Source organism: Corvus cornix, chromosome 4A (assembly GCF_000738735.6).
Source record: "Corvus cornix cornix isolate S_Up_H32 chromosome 4A, ASM73873v5, whole genome shotgun sequence".
Classification (NCBI taxonomy): domain Eukaryota; kingdom Metazoa; phylum Chordata; class Aves; order Passeriformes; family Corvidae; genus Corvus; species Corvus cornix.
In genome coordinates, this window is record NC_047058.1 from 2733832 (window position 1) to 2755322 (window position 21491).

General features: G+C 45.0%; 1 protein-coding gene across 4 annotated transcripts; it reads left to right on the forward strand.

Moving 5' to 3' along the window:
- Positions 1-191: 191 nt before the first annotated feature.
- Positions 192-20017, forward strand: TENT5D (terminal nucleotidyltransferase 5D). 4 transcript variants are annotated; one of them, XM_010402737.4, is made up of 4 exons: positions 192-287; positions 8616-8737; positions 9852-9966; positions 14841-20017. In XM_010402737.4, exon 4 carries the CDS (start codon positions 14856-14858, stop codon positions 16029-16031), a length of 1176 nt encoding a protein of 391 aa, XP_010401039.1. In that variant the 5' UTR covers positions 192-287; positions 8616-8737; positions 9852-9966; positions 14841-14855; the 3' UTR covers positions 16032-20017. The 4 variants fall into 4 exon arrangements, with proteins under 4 accessions (XP_010401039.1, XP_039428270.1, XP_039428272.1 ...); XM_039572336.1 differs by lacking the exon at positions 192-287 and adding an exon at positions 1631-1686; XM_039572338.1 differs by lacking the exon at positions 192-287 and adding an exon at positions 1711-1905.
- The last annotated feature ends 1474 nt before the right edge of the window (positions 20018-21491 follow it).

Genomic DNA, 21491 nt, shown 5'->3' on the forward strand with positions numbered 1-21491 from the left:
AATGCCGTAACCTCATCTCATGCCGGGCTTTATCCCATTCACCCAGTGAAGTAATTGATCAAAGATAATAAATTTTAGAAGCTCACGTTGGAAAGCCTGGTTTTTAAATTGGGTCTTTAGAGCTGAACTGAGTCTATGACATCATGCCTTGTACAGGGAAGAGCATATGGAATGTTTACAGCAGGACCATCTCTGAGCAGAGCCACGCTGGAGGAGATCCTGGTTCCAGAGCTGAGGATCACACAGCTGCCAAGCACTTTTCCACTCTGGGAAGGGTGGGGCTGCAGGTGAGGCAGAAATTGGGGGATTGAGTGGCCAAACTGGAGGTGCTGGTGCTCACATCACTGATTTCCCCTCAATCATCTTAATCCTTCTATTTGCGCTTCTGAAACATAGATTTCCTTGGCAATTACATCCTGTGTAATTGTGTCTTGCCCACAGAAGCTGTGGCTGTCCCATCCCTGGAAGTGTCCAAGGCCAGGGTGGATTGGGCTTGGAGCAACCTGGGATGGTGGAAGGTATCTCTGCCCATGGCAGGGAGTGGGACAATGGTCTTTAAAATCCCTTCCAACCCAAACCATTCAATGATTTTATGAAATAGTGAGGCCAAACCCACAGACTATTTGTGCAGGAAGGACCTTGAAACCAAACAAGTTTAGTTTTCACTTTTCTTGGGTTTAGTGATCTGAGAACTGGATCACCAGGACAAAAATGCTTTCCACCAAGTCAGTGGGACCTTCTTTCCACGGGCTGACAGGACCTCACATTGCACCAGGGGAGGGTCAGGTTGGATATTAGGAAAAAATTCTTCATGGTAAGGGTTCTTAAAGCATTGGAATGGACTGCCCAGGGCAGTGGTGAAATCACAGAAGCATAGAATATGCTGAGTTGGAAGGGACCATCAAGATCATCAAGTCCAGCTCCTGGCCCTGCACAGACATCCCAACAATCCAACCCTGTGCCTGAGAGCGTTGTCCAAGTGCTCCTGGAGCTCAGTCCCCGTCCCTGGAGGGATTTAGCAGCCATGTAGATGTGGCACTTGGGGACACGGGTTCGTGGTGGGTTTGGCAGCACTGAGGTCTCTCGGTGGCCTTAGGGGGCTTTTCCAACCAAAACAATTCCCTGATTTTATGATTCCTTGAGTCCATGCTTCCACAGTTCTGTGCCCTCCACGGGGAGTGTGTGGCAGGGGAGGTGGACGAGGCGATGGTGGCCGTGTCCTCTCGGTGTGACCGCGGGGCAGAGCACGGCCGCGGTGCCGGTGTGCGGACCCTCCGAGCCGGGGCTGCGGGTGTGCCGGGGCTGCGGGTGTGCCGGCGGTACCGGCTGTGCCGGGGATACCGACTGTGACAGTGGTGCCGGGGGTACCGGCTGTGCCGGGGGTACCGACTGTGCCGGGGGTACCGGCTGTGACAGTGGTGCCGGGGGTACCGGCTGTGCCGGGGGTCCGGACTGTGCCGGGGGTACCGGCTGTGACAGTGGTGCCGGGGGTCCCGGCGGTGCCGGCGGGCCCGGCCGGGCGGCGGCGGGCGCGGCCCCCTCAGCGGCGTTGCCATGGCGGCCGCGCTGCGCTCCGCGGGGGCGGGCGGGGGCGGGCGCGGGGCGGGGCGGCCCCTTCAGCACCAGCGCGGCCGCGGACAGCGGCGGCCCCGGCGCGGCGCGGGCACCACACGGGGCGGCTGCACGGTGAGTGTCCCTTACACCCGCTCCGTGAGTGTGCCCACACGGTGAGTGAGGGTCCCCCCACCCGCTCGCTGCGTGTCCGCCGCACGGGGAGTGAGTGTCCCCGCACCCGCTCGGTGCGTGAGAGCCCCCACACCCGCACGGTGACTTGAGTGTCCGCACACTCGCACGGAGCGTGTCCCCCGCAGCCCCTTGGTGACTGAGTGCTCCCACAGCCGCTCGGTGAGTGAGTGTCCCCCACAGCCGCTCGGTGAACGGGTGTCCCCCGCATGGCGAGTGAGTGTTTCCACAGCGCCCAGCCCGCAGGGCCGGCGGGTCGCGGGTGCCCGCGGGGTTGGGCCGGGCGGGGCCGTTGCGGGAGCGGTTGGGCTCGGTTAAAAAACTTGGCCAAGCCCGGAGCGCTCGGCTCGGCTCGGGCCTTTTCCTTCTCTCTCCGTAAGGCGTTTTCCTTAGAGACTTATCGGGTGAACTTGTAAAAAGGGCGGTTTGGCGGCGCGGCGGTGCTGGAGGGGGCTGTGTGTGTCTGGCTGCACGTGAGCTCCGTCTCACTACGGGCGTTCCTTTGCATGAATCCTAAAAGCTCCCTGGATTTGGGCAAGCCCTGCCTCGCCACATTCATAGTATAGCAGTAGTGGGAGCGTGGCATTACTTACTCGCTGTCAGAAGCTCTGTCATCCCACTTAGATGATGACAGCCCTGGTAGCTGAGGCCTTTTCTGTGTATTCTGCAAGGACCATCCGTGTTTTGGGGGAGGTCACAGCCTGGAGGTGACAGTGACAGTGAAGTGACAGTGACTGCAAGCTGCGATTCTGTGCCCTAAACTATTCGGAAGTGCCTGCATGCAAAGCAAAACTGCTTTCCAGCAACTTGGGGCTGGAATTCTGTGTCTTCCCAGCCAGGAATCACTCTCCTGTGCTCCCTGCCTTCTCTCACAGGCATCTCTGATACATCTTTAAGCCACTGCAAATCTGTAATAACATTAATTGTTCCCTCGGAAAGAGGAGGGTGGGCTCTGCAGGCTCACACACGTTGTGTTCCGTGTGCTGCCTTAACAGTAACAGCCTGTTCGTGCCTCCCATGAAAAGCAGCCAGGTGGGAATGAATGGGGATGTGCCGAATTCTCCGCTAAAGGCCGAGGGATGAATAATAAATGACAGTGACTCCAGAGCAGGGACTCTCCCACGCTTCGTGCTCCTGACTTCTCCTTAAGCTCTAGACACAGATGTGATGTGTCTGTCCCATTCAGAAATGTTAAAAACAATCCCTGTGCCCTTTCATCCTCTGTGTGCTGTGCCTGCAGCGTCCAGGACTTGGGAATACGGGCTTGATGCGTGGAGGGAGAATAGCAGTCTGCATTATACCTTCTGCTCCTTCTGTCTTATCCATCTGGCATTCCCACAGCTTAGTTCAAAGGGGGCACCAATAATTCCTTTAATTTGCAGTGCTGCAGACCTTTGACCTCAGGGCAGTGCTGCCTGCACACCCTCCCAGCCCAGTTGTGCATCCCAGGCATAACTTTACAGTAAATTTAGTTTTGTTGCCTCATTAGGCACCAGACACACAGGGCTGTGTAAGGACTGTGTGCTCTAGAATGATTCAGCTGCCACAGAGACATGTTGCCCCCTGAGAGCAAAAGCCTGACCCTAAATTCCTGCCCTGTAGATCAGGGCTTGAACTCCTGCTTAAGCTCAGGAGTAACTGCTGACACAGTAGAGTCCCGTAATTTATGAATCGACTATAAATCAGGGAGACAGAAGTAGACCAAGTTCCTTGAAAGATCACATTGAGACTGAGTTATTTTGGAGAGTCAATTAAGCAGCATTTAGGCTGGCAGTGGAAATTAATTCATTAATTAACACTGCTTGAAGGAATGAAATTCTACGCATGTTTTCAAAACACTCCTAATCCAGAGTGGTTTCGTGGCTTTCCTGGTTCTGGGCTCTGATGATCAGACTGCAGGAGGGGTTTGGGCTGTGCCATCTGTGCTTGGGCATAGGAGGGGGTGAAATCTTTGTACCTTGTGCTCTGCTTTCCCTCCCTCATTTGTGTTGAGAAGACCTTGGTGGGTCATCCTGAGGTTGCTGACAGTGTTTGTTGAGTTCTCAGTACGTTGATGGTCTCTGCATATGGGGATAGATTTTTTAAAATGGATTTAACACATAGTTATGTGTTCTATGTCATATCTCTCTTATGTGTCTATGTTTAACCCACATGGTTTAACGGTGAAAGTCAATGAACAGTTAGAGGATTTGGAGGCAAATTCCAAGTCAAATTTCATCATCAAAGTATGGAGTGAGGGATGGTCCATGGAGAGTGGAAGTGAGCTCAGGGTTTATCTTACAGATACTCAGCCATGAACAGACCAGGCCAATTCTGCTCCCATTTACACCAGAGCAATTCCTGCTGAATTGAATTGTTATTCAGTCAATTCCTTTATCAGGAACTGTAGTGGTGGGACAGGGAGTAGTAATTTCAAACTGAAAGATGGGAGATTTAGCTTCAACATATGGAAGGAATTGTTTCCTGTGAGGGTGCTGAGGCCCTGGCACAGGGTGCCCAGGGAAGCTGTGGCTGCCCCTGGATCCCTGGCAGTGTCCAAGGCCAGGTTGGACATTGGGGCTTGGAAGCTTTCCACTGGGACAGTGGAAGATGTCCCTGCCCATGGCAGGGGGTGGCACTAGATGGGCTTTAAGGTCTTTCCTGACCCAAAGCATTCTATGAATTTATGCCATTTGGATTCAAACATTAAAAAAATAGAAATATTTTGAAAAGTGCAGTCTGGCTTTTTCCCTTTGCCACCATGATCTCATGCAAAAATAATTATTCAAAGTATCAGTAGGGAAATCTAGGATGCCCCAGGAAATCAGCAACGTGCCATTGCCTATGGCCGTGCTGAGTTAGTGTGGTATGGCAGGGGAGAACCCAGCTGCAAAACTGGAGCATAATATTGAGCATGATTCCCTCACATTGCAGAATTGCTCACAGGTAAACCACCATTTCAGTTCTTTTCTAGCCAAGTTATTTTAGAAGCTCTAAAAACTGTTTCTCTCTCAGCGTGTATCAGCAAAAGGAGGGTTTTCCTCCATAAAACACCACGAACGGGTACAGCAGATGTTGATTTATGTCCACATCAGCTGATTTTCTTCTCCATTACCCTGTCTGCTGGATCTTTGCTTATCCAGCAGGTCCTGTCGCCCTGACATCCGATGTCAGGTTGGATGTTTTTGCACATTGGGTGAAAGCTTGACTCAGTCTTTCTCCCCAACTTGGTGTCGTCAGGCGCATGATGGTCATTATGAATTATTGATAGTGATGGAAAAGTCACGAATGCACAGCTGTGCTGCAGGGCCCGGGCCTTTTTCTTGGGTTTAATCATCACTTTATCTCCTCTCTGCCTCTTAGTAATAATGTCAACAGAGATTTCATGCTACCTTCACCACAAAAGAGGAGCAGTTCCCTGCTCTGATGCTGCAGTCAGAATCCTTTTTCCTGCTGCAGTTTGACCAGAGTTATGCAGATTTTTTAACTGAAAACTCTAGAAAACATTTCACTTATCAAAAAACTATTTTCTAGGGGAATCTAGGCTGTCACTGATGCAAAATTAAACATAAACTCTTGTGCAGCAAATACTTTGAAGATAATGAATAATTCATTTCTTTTTCCTCACTTTTACAGTATAACTCATAAAATTGGGAAAATGGCTGTAAAATGAAATCCCACTGCTGTGTTTTGTATTCAGAGAGTAACTTTCTAATATAAGTATGGAAATTAATTCATAAAAATATGAATTCTATATGAACATTGTAAACACAAATAGTAATATAATTAAGCAGTGGAAGACGCAGTAATCTTTGAGTAGCTTGTGAGACCCATTCCTGTGGAGGTGTCAGCCCAGCCTGCTCCAGGATACAGAAGTTTTCCCAATTCAATTTAAACTCCCCCCTTGCTGTTGCAGTCAGGAAGAGCCTTTATTTGAAGTGATCCTAAACTGCTTCACAAATCAACCTGGAGCCTGGGCCTGGAGTTCACAGCTTCTGCCATGAAATGAAAATACTCCTGGAGTGGAACAGAATAATTGTTTAACAGAAACACTTTTCTAACATGTGCAGAGCAGAGCACAGGTGATGCAGGGAGGCCTTCGGGGTGCATTTCTTTCAGCTTTCACGCTCCTTCCAAGGAAAACTCCAAATCCACTCTGGATGAACCATCAAAACCCACCCTCAATACCCCAGTGGATCATTACTGATTTAGAGGGGAAAACCCCCACACTGCACTGACTGAAGGAACTAAATGCAGCTTCCAGCAAGGGTTTTTGGGTATGATCAGTCGGAAAAGAGAAATGCATTCTGTGGATGTGGTTGTGTTGGAACCCTCTCAAAATAGACAGAAATGTCATCGTGAAGGATCCTCTCATGGTTTAGTGACCAAGGCAGTTCTTGGGGATATTTGGTGCTTGTCCTTTGGTGTAGATGAGGGGAGAGTGGTTCTGGAGAGTTCCTGAGGAGAGCCTTGACTTTGTAATGCCCTTTTTACCCTGAAAGCAGCCCAGCATTAGGGCTGCAGTGGCACATGGCATCGCTCATCCCTCTTCCTCTGGCATTTGAAGAGGAGAGATGATTATGAAGATGGTTAAAAGACGGAAAAGAAAGATTGTTTCAATTTTTACCTTGCCTGCTTTTGCTGCAGTTTAGTCATAATAATGAGAGTTTTTGATAAGTGAGCTTTGGATTGAGTCACTGGGATCTCGAGTGAGTAAATAGATTTTGGGATTAGTCTGAGGAGTTGAGCAGAGCAGTCAGGAGAAGCTGCAGCACAGAGGGGGAGGAAGGAATCTCTTGGATCCTTGGATCTTATTCCTGCCACTTTGGGGGGCATCACCATGAAATGCCCTGGGAGGGCTCTCGAGGTGTCTGAGAAACCTCCATGTCCACCAAAGCCCATGGGAGACATGGAAACCTGGAAGGTTTGAGGGTCAATATTCCTCGGGGTGGAACCTGGGAGTGGGGACACCCAAAGGAGTGACCAGCTGGGAGATTGTGGGACAGAGGGAAATCCAGGACACAGAGCCCCACGTCATCTCCCGGACTCTGCTGGATCTCAGAATAGTCCTGTGCTCCTTAGGCATGGAGACACCAGGGGAAAAGGCTTGGGAATGGGTTTGTTGGTGCGTGTCGCCACAATTCGCATCCCGCATTCAGGAGCAGGGAAATACTCTCTTTAAAGCACAGGGTGATTGTTGACACAGTCATTTTTATTTTTGTTTCTCCTTCAGCTGAAAAAGTCCTGGGAAGCCTGAGTGTAGAGTAAGGAAATGATGCTTTTTCCTGCGGTGACTGAGCCAATAAAAGGCAGCTGTTGGGAATAATGTCCCCGTAGGCAAAGCAGCTCATCAATCTCAGCTGCTGCTTCTATGAACATGTTATATAATAATGCCTCTTCTAAAAAAAAATGCCATAAAGGTCTCTCTCTTCTTCCCCTAAATATCACCAGGGGAAGCCATAAATTCTGCTCCAGTGTTAATCTGTTCTATCATGGTGATATATCCATTAATGGATATCATATATCCATTAAACCTTCCATCCTTGCACGGAAAGAAATAACAATATTTCGGTGTTAAAAAGAAGTTTGTATTTTTATGCAAAGTGACTGATTTGTCTGACTTTTCCAGACTCTACATGCCGAGAGTCTTTTATCTAAGCAGCCCAGAACTCTTTCCTTTGCCATCAGGGTCTAACTGGCTGCTCACTGCCAGGCTTAGAGCAGAGCTCAGCCCTTGCCAGACTTAACCCTTTATTCCAGCTGCCAGTGTGAGCCATCAGTGCACGGATTTGGGGGCAGGTCAGGAACATGCATCCAGCTAATTAGTAGCCCATCAGGAGCTGGAAAGCAAATGAAAGCTGCAGACAGGCCCTGGCACAGCAGACAGGTCCTCACAGGGTGAGCAAAGCGAATGCTGTGCTTCTGGCAGCACTAAAATGGCATTTTCAGGGATAAAAATCTGCCTGCTGTAGCATGGAGGAAAAATCCATTATATTCCTAAAAAATTAATAACACAGTCCATACCTCCTTGGGCTATAATTTCAGCTTTTCCTGCAGGTTATGCAGATATTTACACTTAAATCATACTTGCAATATTATGTTTCCTAAGAACCATATATAATTTCAGCATAAAAGCTGAGATTGTGGAACACAACTCAGCAAGGAGTAAATTCCTGTGGATATCAAACCGTCCAGTGGACAGGCCCTGCTTAGGATAGTCAGGGAACTTGAGTGGGTGTTGTGAACTTTGCGGGATGGGGTGCTGGAATGGGAGGTGTTGGAAGGAAAGCCTGAGAATACGGACTGTCAGCATGTGTTTGAAATGAGAAACAAATATAAGAAAGTGCCTTTATGACAGCAGATGAATATTTACAGAAATATTTCATTCCAGCACAGCCAGCCAATGAACATGGAAATTCCAGCAATAGGATCCTGGGCTTACTCTAAATGAACCAACCTCACGTGCCAGGAAACAAGACCTTCCTGTCAGCTGCACACTCTGATAGAAAGAATCTAAAGCCACTACACAATTCATAATACTTCATTCTGCTGAGTTATTATTCATTCTAAATTTTATATGATTCTACTACGTCCCTGCTAATTTGCATGTCTATTAATAATATTAAATTCCCACTCAAAATCCCGTAGGGAAAATGCCAAGTTTGTTAATATCCTTGCAGAGGATTAAGCATGACCTGAAACCCAGAGTTTTTATAAGCACTTTGGTGCTTTTTCCACTACTTTTACCTTATAATTTCCGACTTCAAAGGCTGTTGTTATACCTGCAGGACTGCCAAGCTATAATGCATCATTTATTATGTCCAGCAGGTGACTGGTGGTTAACATTGATCTCCAAATGAATGTGGTTGTTTGTTGGGTTTTATTTCCTGCAGCTTTCCCGGGGAGCTTCGTGTTTCTGTCAGTGACAAGATGACAATTCATATTTCTACCAAATGATCCAGTGACTCATCCTATTAACTCCGCTGGAATACACGCTTCCAGTCGTCCTGCCACGGTGAGTCTGGAATTTTGCATCTTTGCTGGGAATATTATTCAGGACTTAGTCCATAGTATGTGTTTGGTAGTACAAATAATCTTTTCCTAAAGCAGGAACTTCCCAGGCATGACCACAGCCCCAAATAGACCAAATATTGCATATGCCAGCTATTTTTAAAAAGTTATTGAAGTATTTTAGAGCAATTGAGATACTGGTGGCCTCATGTTCTGTACACTGCTTGGTTTGTTTGGACTGGAGGCCCTGTGAGAAGGAGCCTCGTGTGTTGTGGGAACTGATACCAGGTCATAACAAATGGGCCCTTGAAAATGTTGCCCTGTCAGGGGATCCCCATCTGGCTAAGAATGAGTGTACCATGAATCATGATGGAAAAATGGGACATCCAAAAAGCCCTAAATATCCAGCATGGCAGAATATGGATTATGATTTCATAGTGGGTGCCCAAATTAAACTCCTCATTTTGTGCCTCCTGAGAGCTCCCAGCTCATCAAGCCAATATCCTGGAACATTCCAGTACAAACATAATCCCGGGATGGTTTGGGTTGGAAGCACCCTTACATCCCATCTTGTTCCATGGGTAGGGAAACAGCCATAGTTCAGGATGCTCCAAGCCCCATCCAACCTGGCCTTGGACAGTTCCAGGGATCCAGGGGCAGCCACAGCTTCTCTGGGCACCCTGTGCCAGGGCCTCCCCACCCTCACAGGGAAGAATTCCTTCCCAATATCCCATCTGACCCTGCCCTCTTTCCCTTAAAGCCATTATCCATGTTCCTTGGGTTGGGTGGAAAAAGTAGGACACATTTTTGTGGATCAAGTCTCCTCTTGTGTTTACTTTTTGTGCCCTTGAAGGTGACATTCTGTGGTGCAGCCCAAGCCAACTGCTTTGCAGTGCATTTTGCCCACCTTGCAACCTTATCTGCCAGGGAAGAGCTGATATCATTTGTTATCCCGGGGAAACTCGATGGTAACTGGCCTGAAAAACTGATGGCAATTCATGCGTTATCTCTTGATAACAGGATAAATAAACACTGCCTCCACCGTGTGCATTAACATTAATGGAAGGAAAAACTCATGGAAAACACTGTCAAACCAATTTAAATATGTCCCCATTTAGGTTCCCCAGATGCTTTACTGCTTCTCCTTGTCTCGTCTGGGTTTAATTTACAACTGGAAGTCCCTCCACGTTTGACATTCTTGCCTTTGGAGCTTATGCCAGCTGCAGTCCTGAAGTAAGTGAACAAAATACTTCTAAATGCCTGGCTTAATGGAGAAATGGATCTCTTAATTAAAATAAAGCTTTAGCAGGACATCATGGAAATCGTTAATGATGTACATCATGTGTAAGCAGGAAAACCAGTGCAGAGATGTGAGGAATGGCAGAGTTTCTGTGGGTGTTTCTGAAGTGATCCCCCAAAACAAAGACACCGCGGCAGCTCCCAAGACATTCTGCTACATCTCCTTTTTAGCCTCTTCTCCCAGGGAACAGGAGACAGGATGAGGGAAGTCTCAAGCTGTGCCAGGGGAGGTTCATGTTGGACAGCAGCAGGAATTTCTTCATGGAAAGGGTGGTCAGGTATTGGCAGGGGCTGCCCAGGGAGGTGGAGGAGTCCCTGTCCTTGGAGGTGTCCAAGGAAGGACTGGAGGTGGCACTCGGTGTCTGAGCTGGTGACAAGGTGGGGATGGGGCAGTGGTTGGACTCGGTGGTCTTGGAGGGCTTTTCCAGCCTCAGTGATTCTGGAATTCTGTGATCTGTGAAAGGTCCATGCACAACTGATTTCAAGTGCAAAGTAGAAAGAATTGGAGCATTTAAGTACTCCCAACCTTTATTGTAAACAGAAAAACATGGGAGCAGATAGAAGCAAAGGGAAGAGGATGGAGCTGCCACAGCTGCACAAAAACTATTTCAGCTGTATCCTGCCTGAAAATGCCAGCACATGGCAAACCCTTTGAAAACACACTGAATCAACATTATGGAATATATAAAAAAAGAACCTAAACAGTTTATCAGTAAAATATGAGCTAAATTTGATGAGACTGTTCTCTAGACTGTAAGTATCTGTTTCTATGAAAGTTGTGGGGAGCATGAAAGCTGTCATTAGCATGGCAGATTTGCTTCATTCAGATGTAAAGCCAGATCTGCTTGGATTTTTTTGATGAAGCTCATGCATAGTGGAGTACTGAGAGGTGGTTAATGAAACATTTTAGCATCATTGTAAGCCCAAACTCAGAGCTGCTTGGTCCAAAAAGAAAACTAAGAGCCTCTAATTTCAATAGGAAAACAAATGATAAAATTTAACAATATTATGTTTAATGATCCAACAGAATCCAAACATTTTTCCATATTGTGACCACTTTATCAGCTGAAGGTGACCACTCAAGGACAAGTTGGAAGTTGAGTCAGGGAAATATTTTTCTAACCTTATAATAAGGATAATATATCACAAAACTTGACTGGGTCTGATCCATCTTATTCTGTGCTTCTCTAGCCAGTGTATGTAAAAGAAAACACCCTGAAAACTGCTTTTCCTCATCATTTCATCTGTCAGAGATCTTTAATCAGGTGGGATTCAGGGTCTACTGCAGTTTATGGTAACATTTAAATCCCATAAACAAAAAAACTTAAGAGAATCTCAGTAAATTACAAATATTAATGAAGTGTGGAAAGAGACATCCTCTTTTGAATTTCACTACCATGGTGGTGGTGTTTGTGCAGCTTCCATTTGCCCACGTGCAGACTTTAGGACAAGAAAGCCCTGAATGTGGAACCCATGAGATGCTTTGGGGTGTTCCTATGGAATTCTTTGGCAGGGTGCCACAGGGAAATCTTAAGGAAGGCTGGGATTAGGGGTGCCACTGGGGTGAGGTGTATCTGCATCCAGGGACCATGGAATCCCAGGATGGTTTGGTTGGAAGGGACCTTAAAGATCACCTGCTTCCAGTTCCACTTCTACTGTCCCAGGTTGCTCCAAGCCCTGTCCAACCTGGCCTTGCACACTTCCAGGGATGGGGCAGCCACAGCTTCTCTGGAACCTGTGTCAGGGCCTCACCACCCTCACAGGGAAGAATTTCTCCCTAATTTATTCTAAACCTCTCCTCTTTTACTTTAAAACCATTCCTGTGTCCTATCACTCTCTTTCCATGTAAACTGATCACCCTCCATTGCAAACAGCGCCAGTTTCCAAGGAATAAAGTGATTTTACAGCCTCTTTTCCCATTAACCAGCTCAGTACTCACTTGTACTTGGCTTCATCTGAGTGCTGTGGTCACATGCAGGGAGTTTCCTTCCCTTCATCCCAGGATCTCTTGTTTTACACAACACTTTGACTAATTGCAACCTCAGTGTTGCTGCTGATGTATTGCAACTGAGGTTAATTACATTAATAATAACTCCTGGCATTAACCTGAGCACCTCAGTAAATAAATTTCCCCCTGCTTTGAGAAATCAGGTTCCTAAGGACTATAAAAGTGCCTAGGAATTGTTCTTGCTGCCAGAAGAGACTGAGGAAAAGAACAAGGGAAAATCCTTCTAGGAGAGTGCAGGGTTAAAGTATTGGGTTGCAAACTGGTAGAAAATTAGTAAATAATAAATACTACTACTAGTGCTACTAATGTTTATTTATGTTTATCTGCAAATTAATTATATTTTTGAAAACTGAGTTCCTGGGTTTTTTTCCTATCACATTTTCCTCACTTGTCAAAGCTGAAGGTGTTATTTCAGCACAGAATTCTTTAATATTTATCATAAAACATTAATGGTGAGACTCTGAGCTCCCAAAGCCTCCCCAGATTCTCCAGGAATCCCTTCAGAGAAATGACATTTTGAGGGACGACTCTTCAACACAAAAGAGAGATTTACTGACATTACCTTCTCGTTTCAGTTTCAAACCTCAGTATATTGGAATAACATCTGAAATACCTAAAAACATGTAGCAATAAAGGAAGGATTTCTAAGCTTATTTAGGGATACGTCCATCTTCTGACTTTCCAAGTGTTTGAAGAGGGTCCCTCTGCTAAAAGGGGATTGAATTTCAACATTCCCTTTTCTATTCCCCCTTTTTTTTTTACATCACAGCATCAGCCTCAAAAAGGTCAAAGTTTTGCAATATTAGACAAATGCCATAATAAAAACTACTGCTTAGACAACAATTCTGACAATTCTAAGTTTGCTAGGGGATCATTGGGGCTGGTCCACTGTAATCTGATGTATAAAAAGCTGGACTTGATGATCTTGGAAGTCTTTTCCAACCTTAATTCTGTGATTCTGTGAATGATTCAGGTGACAACATGGCAGCAAAAACATTTGAACAAAACTCCCTCCTTTCAACCTGCCTCCACCCAGGGTCGTCCCACTTCCAGAATTTCTGTAACAGCTGTTTTTTAGGATAAACTTGTACTGAGTTGTCATAAAGGCTCTGAAGGATGCTTAGCAATAGTTTTAAAGGAATAAGCATGGCATTCTGATGAAAATTTAATGATGAAATCATTAGCATGTAAAATAGGCAGTGCTGTGGATGGCAGTTTCTCTGCTTTTCAGTTCAAATGTGTCCTCTAAATGCCTGCAGGAAAAACGTGGATATTTCTGAATACACCTGAAAACATACCTGTTATGTCTGTGGAATTATGCACTATGTACACGATGTCAGGAGCTACGTGGTTGTGCCAGACCTATGGGACCGATTCCAAGACCTTCACACTGTCAATTAAATTCCCAACTTCAGTCCTGCTTTAGCCAACTTTTAAAACATTCCTTCAACTTCAAACATCTGGTTTGTCCCATTCTTTGTCATGAGGCCAGGAAGGTGCTTGGAATTACATATGCTCCTGATCAGCTTAATGGGAGTTGAAATTCCAGCAGAAGTATGTGAAATAGAGCTCTGCCATATTCAAAGCTATTTGGCAGCTCACAAAGTTACTTGAAATTACTAAAATATTCCAAAATGTGGAATCTGAAGGCGAGGGAAGGGGAATGTATGACAACGTACATATGGAGTCACTACTGATTAAGAAACAACAGTGGGGACTTTTCAGTAGTGTTATTACTTAGTATGATTTTATTTTATTTTTATTCTTGAGCTTTGGCTGAAAGAATATGTTTGAGCCATCTGGCTGCAGAAACACTCGGGGGTGTTTCAGTAGCAGGTTCTGGGTGCTGGCAGATTCCCAAAGGCACTTCTTCCACCCGGCTGGTGCCTCACTGAACATGTTCAGATCCCCCCTGGACTCTACCTGAGTGTCTCATCTCCTTGCTAGATGTGATGTTATGAAGGCAAGATACCCTTTTAAACTGAGAAGTTCCCAAATCTGAGCTTTATCCCATGTATTCTATAGGTGTTTCTTTACAGGTTCTCTTGAGGTTCTTTCTCCACAAGACTGGAAGGAGTTGTCTCACCAGATCTGACAAACCACGACTTGCAGCATTGATACATGAATGTAAAACATGGTTAATGGCTTAGAAGGGAAATATTTTCCTCAGAAACATCGTGGAAACAGCTTAACAGTTATCAGACATCCAGTCCTTAAACCATAAGTGATTAAAGGATGCATGTGTTTAGATGAGCCACAGAGACCAAAGTTCATCCAAGGCATATGGCTGGATAAACGGGGAGCAGGTTGCATCGTTCCTGCTTTTCACAAAAAAACTTCCTGGTCTTTTAGTACTATTAAGTATTCAAGTCACTGAAGATCAAGGGAGATGTCTAGGCAGGACAGAAAGAACAAATTTGCTCATTTTGTTCCTTTTAGTTCTTCACGGTGAAATTTATTTGGAGTTTCATTAGAACCACCAAATATTTCGTGTTATTAACCTTTGAGTAGTTTTAAACTGGGTCTATATGGTTTGCTGCATTTACTTTGAGTCATGGGTTATACAATAACATGATGGCTTCTCAGCAGGATTAAAACCAAAGTACATTAAGATTCAATTAAAAGCCTGCAACAAGTGCAGTGGTTGACTCAGACCATTAACTGGGGTTGTGTCTCTGTAAAATGAACAGCTCTGTCACTACACTGAGGGAGGAAGTTTGGTATAACCAAGTGAAATGTCCTCTCTCGTATTCCAGGAAGTTCTAACATTTGTCTGTAATTCCTTTTTCTCCCTGTTTAGCCAACTGATATCACAATGACTGAGGACTTGGACCACAGATTCAGTTATCTCACCTGGGATCAGATTAAAATCCTGGATCAGGTTTTGGCTGAGGCTATACCTATTCATGGGAGAGGAAATTTTCCGACCCTGGAAGTAAAGCCGAAGGATATAATCCATATGGTAAAGGAGCAGCTCATTGAGAAGCAGATCCAGGTTAGAGACATCCGTCTGAACGGTTCCACTGCCAGTCACATCCTGGTGAAGCACAATGGAACCAGTTACAAGGACCTGGACATCATTTTTGGAGTGGAACTTCCCAGTGAGCTCGAGTTCCAGGTCGTTAAGGAAGCAGTTCTCAATTGCCTATTGGACTTCTTGCCAAAATGTGTTAACAAGCAAAAAATCACGGCTCAGACCATGAAGGATGCCTATGTGCAGAAGATGGTCAAAGTCTCCACTGACCACGACCGCTGGAGCCTCATCTCGCTGTCCAACAACAGCGGCAAGAACGTGGAGCTGAAGTTCGTCAGCTCGCTCCGGCGGCAGTTTGAGTTCAGCGTGGACTCCTTCCAGATCATCCTGGACTCCATCCTGACTGTCTACAGAGCCACAGACCAGCCCCTGACACAGGACTGTCACCCCACCGTCATCGCCGAGAGCATGTACGGGGACTTCAACCAAGCCATGGACCACCTGAGATACAAACTGATCTCCACCCGGAACCCGGAGGAGATCAGAGGAGGTGGCCTCCTGAAGTACAGCAACCTCCTGGTCCGTGACTTTAAGCCGGCAGATGAGGCTGAAATTAAATGTCTGGAACGTTACATGTGTTCCAGGTTCTTCATTGATTTTCCCGACGTTGCCGAGCAGCAGAGGAAAATCGAGTCCTACCTGCGCAACCACTTCATCGGGGAGGAGAAGAGCAAGTACGACTACTTGATGACCCTGCGTGGGGTGGTGAACAAGAGCACAGTCTGCCTCATGGGACACGAGCGAAGGCAAACCCTCAACATGATCACAATTCTGGCTTTAAAAGTGCTCGGAGAACAAAACATCATCCCGAACGCGGCCAATGTCACGTGCTACTATCAGCCTGCTCCCTATATCAGTGACAGAAACTTCAGCAGCTACTACATTGCTCATGGACAACCCCCTGTGTTCTACCAGCCGTACCCTTTCCACATACAGCTACAGAGCGGGATGGTGTAGGAACGCTCCGACCTCCAAGCACTCACCACTCCTCTCTTTCCAGTTCTCTCCTTAATAAAGGCCTCATTAAAGCGAGTTTTATCAGCACTTTTGAGTTAAGGACGTATTTTCGTGCAAGTTGCCAAAGTTGTTTGGTTGATCGATGTCTAACTCACCATTAAGCAGGTGAAATAAGTGAAGCATCTGTCATTCGTGAAGTGTTTATACCTTGATGTGTGTTTGGGCTGTATTTTTTTGCAATGAAAAGAGAAGGATATAAATTATTCTAATTTTATAAAAATGAAATGCACTAAGTTCTGGGTTCTAAAAAAAAAAAAAATTCTTAAGCAAAATTTAAATGGTGTCAATGAAAACTGAAGCCAATGAAATACCTCTTTGTAGAAATGCCTGATGTTAGAAGGGTCAGTGCTCTGGGTACATCAAAGTCAATCATCATCCCTTGGTTTTATCCATGCAGTTCTAGGAACATTTATTTACAGCACCTTTGAAAATACACATTGATGGGTCATCTCGTGGTGGTGTGAGCTCTGCGGATCGTTCCTCAGGTCAGTCAGAGACTCGGGGTCACTCCCCTCCCCAGAGTACTGGTTCGTACTGGTGAGTGGGAAATGCCCCTACCGAGAGCAATTTCTACTGATCCCAGTGAAGGGTTTGGCTGCTCAAGTCAGGCAGCATCAGAGCCCAGGATCTGCCTCACAGATAGCAAAAGCTGTAAGGGATACAACTGTTCTGATTAAATTGGTCTTGAAAGCCAAGGCAAGAGAATGAGAAAGGAGGTAAAAATTGAGCAGATCAGGCTCACTTTCTATTGCTAATTTGTTATTGATCAGAGCTGCTTTAATGCGCAACAAACAGAGTCAGGAAAAAACTCCAGAAGCCCAGGACTGCGCTATTTTTAGGTGAATTAAAACAAATCCTTGGCAGTGGCATTTGAAAAACTGTTTTATACTGGTAAAGTCCTGTCTGTGTTTAGATACCTGCACACATCCACCGGTAGCAAATGAGGATTTACGATCAGGAAGCAAAACGTGAGTTACACATTTGTGTGTGTGTGAGTGTTTACCAAAGATAAGTTTTAAACATGTCACATAAGTGCCTCCCTGTGCCAGTTGCTCCATGAAATGTTGGAAATGGTGCCAGAGAACTCCTGAATTATGGAAAGAGAAACGTGGAAAGGGAAACGCCCTGAGGTTGCAAAGTGTTTGTAGCTGTGATGGGCGGAGGGCTTGCTCCAGGATGAGCAGGTTTGGGACAGATGGATCTAAAGTGGTTTCACCAAAACCAAACATGGGAAAAGAAATATGGAACAAGAAGGACTAGTGGGAAAAGGAGGTTTGGAAGGGGTGTGGGTATAAAATGGGAACAGGCAACTGGAAATGCAAGCTGTAGAGTTTCTTACATCGACTTCGTGTGTCGTTGTGTCGTCCCTGTCACTGTTCATCCTCATCTCCTCCTGCTCCAAAGCAGTGGCTGCATTGCATCCATTTACAACAGCTGTCAGGCCTTGGGAATTTCTTCTACTTGGGCACAAGAGTTTGCTTTATTTTACACAGAAATGTGGACCATAAATGTGCTGTTTCAAATCAAACATTTCTTAATTTTCTAAGTCCAATTGCCAGTGAAATGTAGCTTCCCTTTTCCCCATTATATTCCTGTACATTTGAACAAAGAATTGTTCAAAGACAGCTTTGGTGACCATCATCACTAAAGTCAACTTTTTTCTGTAAAAGACAGTGCAAAAAATTGGTATTTCTGCAACATAAGAAGGGTTTGCTAATGAAGCTGACTCATTTTGTGATGTCTTTCATAAATAGAGTACTGTTACTTTTACTGATTTTTCAGGTATGTCCAATTTGGTGTCTGAAAGCACACTTTATTCCACTTCCACTAAGATCTTTCCATTGGTTAAACAATATTTAATAAAAACCATCAGTTCTGATTGCTCTGTGATCAGCTGTGGTAACACCATATTTGCATGAAAGCACTTCTAGGGAATTCCCCCTGACAGGAGCAAAATGGAGTGAGACATGGTGGATTCCTTTTATTTCTGTTTTAATTGAAGTGTCTGGATGACAAAGGGAACCTTTACATTTAGTTTGGTGTTTGCCATGTTAAATAGCACTGTGAAATTCTGTAAGAGCCTTACGTGGGTCATGTCCCTGCTACTGCTTGAGATCTGCAGGGATGAGGAGCTGAGAGCTGGACTGGGGAATCTGTGGGAATCAGGCATCCAAATGCCTTAAATTTCAGGAGGAATGGGGCTCCTGATCTCTCTAGATTAGTTGGAAAGTCTCAGTCCATCTGCACTGGCCTGTGACCTTAATGTAGTGTTGCCACTTTGATTTATTACTCCTCCCCTCCTGGTTTCCTTGGTTGCTGGGTGGAAAAATGGGTTGATCTTCTCAGGAACCAGGGAACGGGTCAGGCAGGAAGGAGCATTTTCAGCATGTCTTGCATGGCCAGTGATCCAATACCCGGAAAAATTCTTCACTAAGGTGTTCTGTAACCAACAAGTAGAAACATGCATTGGGTAAAGGACTAAAATTCTTTTGAAATCAGATACTGTGGAAGTGTCAGGAGTGGTGAACTCGCTGTGGGTTTGTATAAACCAGCCTGTGCACTTGTACAGAACTTTATTTAAACATATATTGAATTCTGTCACCTCTCTGTTAATCCAGGTTGGGGAAGGAAGGGCTCAGCCAAAGTCCATGGAGCTGGTGGGAAGAGTCCACCTGGCTGCGATGGGCTTTGTACCCCAGGAAAAAGGAAAGACTTAGGGGAGCACCTACAGGCAAAGGTACAATGATATCAATATGCAACAATCTCTCAGGTATAAAATAAACCCTTCAAATTTATGGAAAAAGGTCTTATATTTCTTACCTAGAGGTAGTTCAGTTCTGAAGGTTGAGGCTGTGATTTTGTATATGTAAGCATATATGTGTAATTTATTTTGCCTTACATATATAAAATCTCGTGTATCTACACCTACAGGGGCAATTAACAAAACCTGATGGTTTAGATTATTTCCTTCCAGATGTTCTATTGATACCTGGCAGCAGTAATTGACCTGGAGGTTTTTATTTTTCAAGGTTGTAATGACTCTGTAAAGTAATATTAAAAAGGGAATGATGTGTTGACTGCTGCTTGCAAAACAGTGATATCAGTGTGTAGGATGAAATATTGGAACCTCTTCCCCAGTTGTTACTGATTTTATCATGTGCAGATCTAAATCTACAAAGAATTGAGAGTTTTCTCAGTGCCGGTCTCCTGAGCTTCATGTTTGCATTATAATTATATCTCGTTGTTACAATCTGTTCAATGATTATAATGCCTGGAAATTGTAATGCTGATTTTATTTAATCACAAAACTTCTTAGGGTTTACAGCTTAAAGTAATCTAATGTTGTCAGGACCTAAGTGTTACAGTTTCAAGTGCTTTCCTAAAAGAATGTCCTTTGAATTTTGTGTTTCATTGTAAAAGGTCTATTTGAAGCAAATACTTTATGGTAGTTCCTTTAAAATGTATTTTGTGAGCTTTATACTCGAGACGTTACAGAGGTTTTTGCAATGGATAAAAGAAATGCAAATTGTCCTCAATGGGAGTGTTGCCTCTCCGTGTGTTACCTGGAGGATCTGTGAGGGGATTCGGGTGGTGTTTGAGGAGTTACAGTGATAAATTGGGAATAAATTTGGAGTTGCACAGGTGTGGATTCAAGATGAGCTGCAGAAATACCTGGAGAAAGGAGGGCAGCGAGCTCAGTTTTGGTTTGATCCTTTTTCTATTAAATTAATCACATGGAAGGGCGTTCAGGACAAAGCTGTTGCAGATGAAATATTCCTCTTAATGTGCCATCTGAAGCTGTGGAAAAAATATTGTAATGCTACAAATGTGTAAGAATCCCACCAATTTGTAGGTCATTAGTCCACGGTGTTGACTGGTGCCTTTGGGTATTCGGGGGGTGATCATTAAAAGAACATTTTATTTAATGTGTGGTTTCCTGTAATCCCTTCATTGCTCCAGCTGGAGCAGGCAGGTTTCTCTAGGAAGCCAAACTGGAGTGGGGTAACTGCAAGAGAGATGAAAATTTGGTTCCAGTTCCTTAGGTGGATAAACCACAAGCTCAGGTTCATTCTGGCTGACCCACAGGGGAGGTTCCAGAGGGGCCAGGTTCCCGTGGATCTCCCATCCCTTGGAATGGCTCTGTGCTCGTTGTCACCAGGCTTGTGTCAGATACTGACATCTGAAGTGCCTACATCTCTATATTTATATAATAAAAACCTGACTGTCTGCTGGGTCAATAAAATTAATACTTCAGTAACAAAGATTGGACCTTACATATGCACATCCCCGTAAATTTTATCCCATATTTATCCAGGATTTCTGGTGATGTTGCACCAAGGTTGGAGAAACTCCCACAAATTTGTGGGTTTTAGCTGGGCAACATAACCACGCTCATTACAGTTACATTTCTGGTTGTTTACTTGGATTTTCTGGGTTTTGGGGAGTTTGGCTTGGGATTTTTTAGGGGTTTTTTTTGTTTCATGGCCTGGGCTTTGCACTACTACTCATTAATTCAGAGATTTTAAAGAGGACAAGACAATATTGTTCTTCTCTGGGGGGGTGTCATAGCTGTTCAATCAGAGTCTTACAGAGGAGGGGCAGGAACATTCCAGAGGTTTTGACCCCGTGTGAGAGCTTGGAAATTCCCAGTTGACTCACAATGGTCCTCAGAGTTTTCCCCAACTCTGCTCAGCCTTTCCCTGGGCACCGGAGCCATCCCAGGCTCTGGGTGTGGGAGGGCAGAGAGACCCCTGCACTGCAGGGAAACCTTTTTTCCTCAATTTTATCCAACATTACTAAAATCAGGGTTTTTTCACCTGTTTTTCACTGCGCAATGGGCAAATTTTTGTAAAAGCCCTCCCATTATTTTAACCAGCAAACACCATTTAATAATAATTTCCTGACTGTTTCTTTTATACAGTTGGATTTTTAAGAGTTCGCCTCAATAAAATGGGAAGTGGGGAAGTGAGAAGGCAGCACATAAAGGGGAGTTTCCCCTTCCTTAAATATTCACCAGATGCTTTCCTGAGGAATTCAAAATCTGAGGAAATACATGACGCTGAGCGAGAGCTGTTTTGTGTTCTAGTCCCTGCCACCCCCATTTTTTCTGCTCCATCAACCCCCATCATTAAATACTATTTCATAAGCAAGCGATTTTCTTCTTCCCAGCTGCCTCCATATTCAGCTCCATTTCGTCCTGTGCCATTGCAGAACCTGTGCCTCGGAAATCACAATTAGTTACCATGGAAAGCAATTCAAGACTGTAATAAATACACTCGAAGGCTGCTCACTCTGCCTAGGATTCCAAAATAAAAGTAAAAATAAGTCCTCTGGAGAACTGGATGCAGATCATGGATGTTTACGGGCAGCATGTGCTTGTACATCCCCAGGTTAATGGCA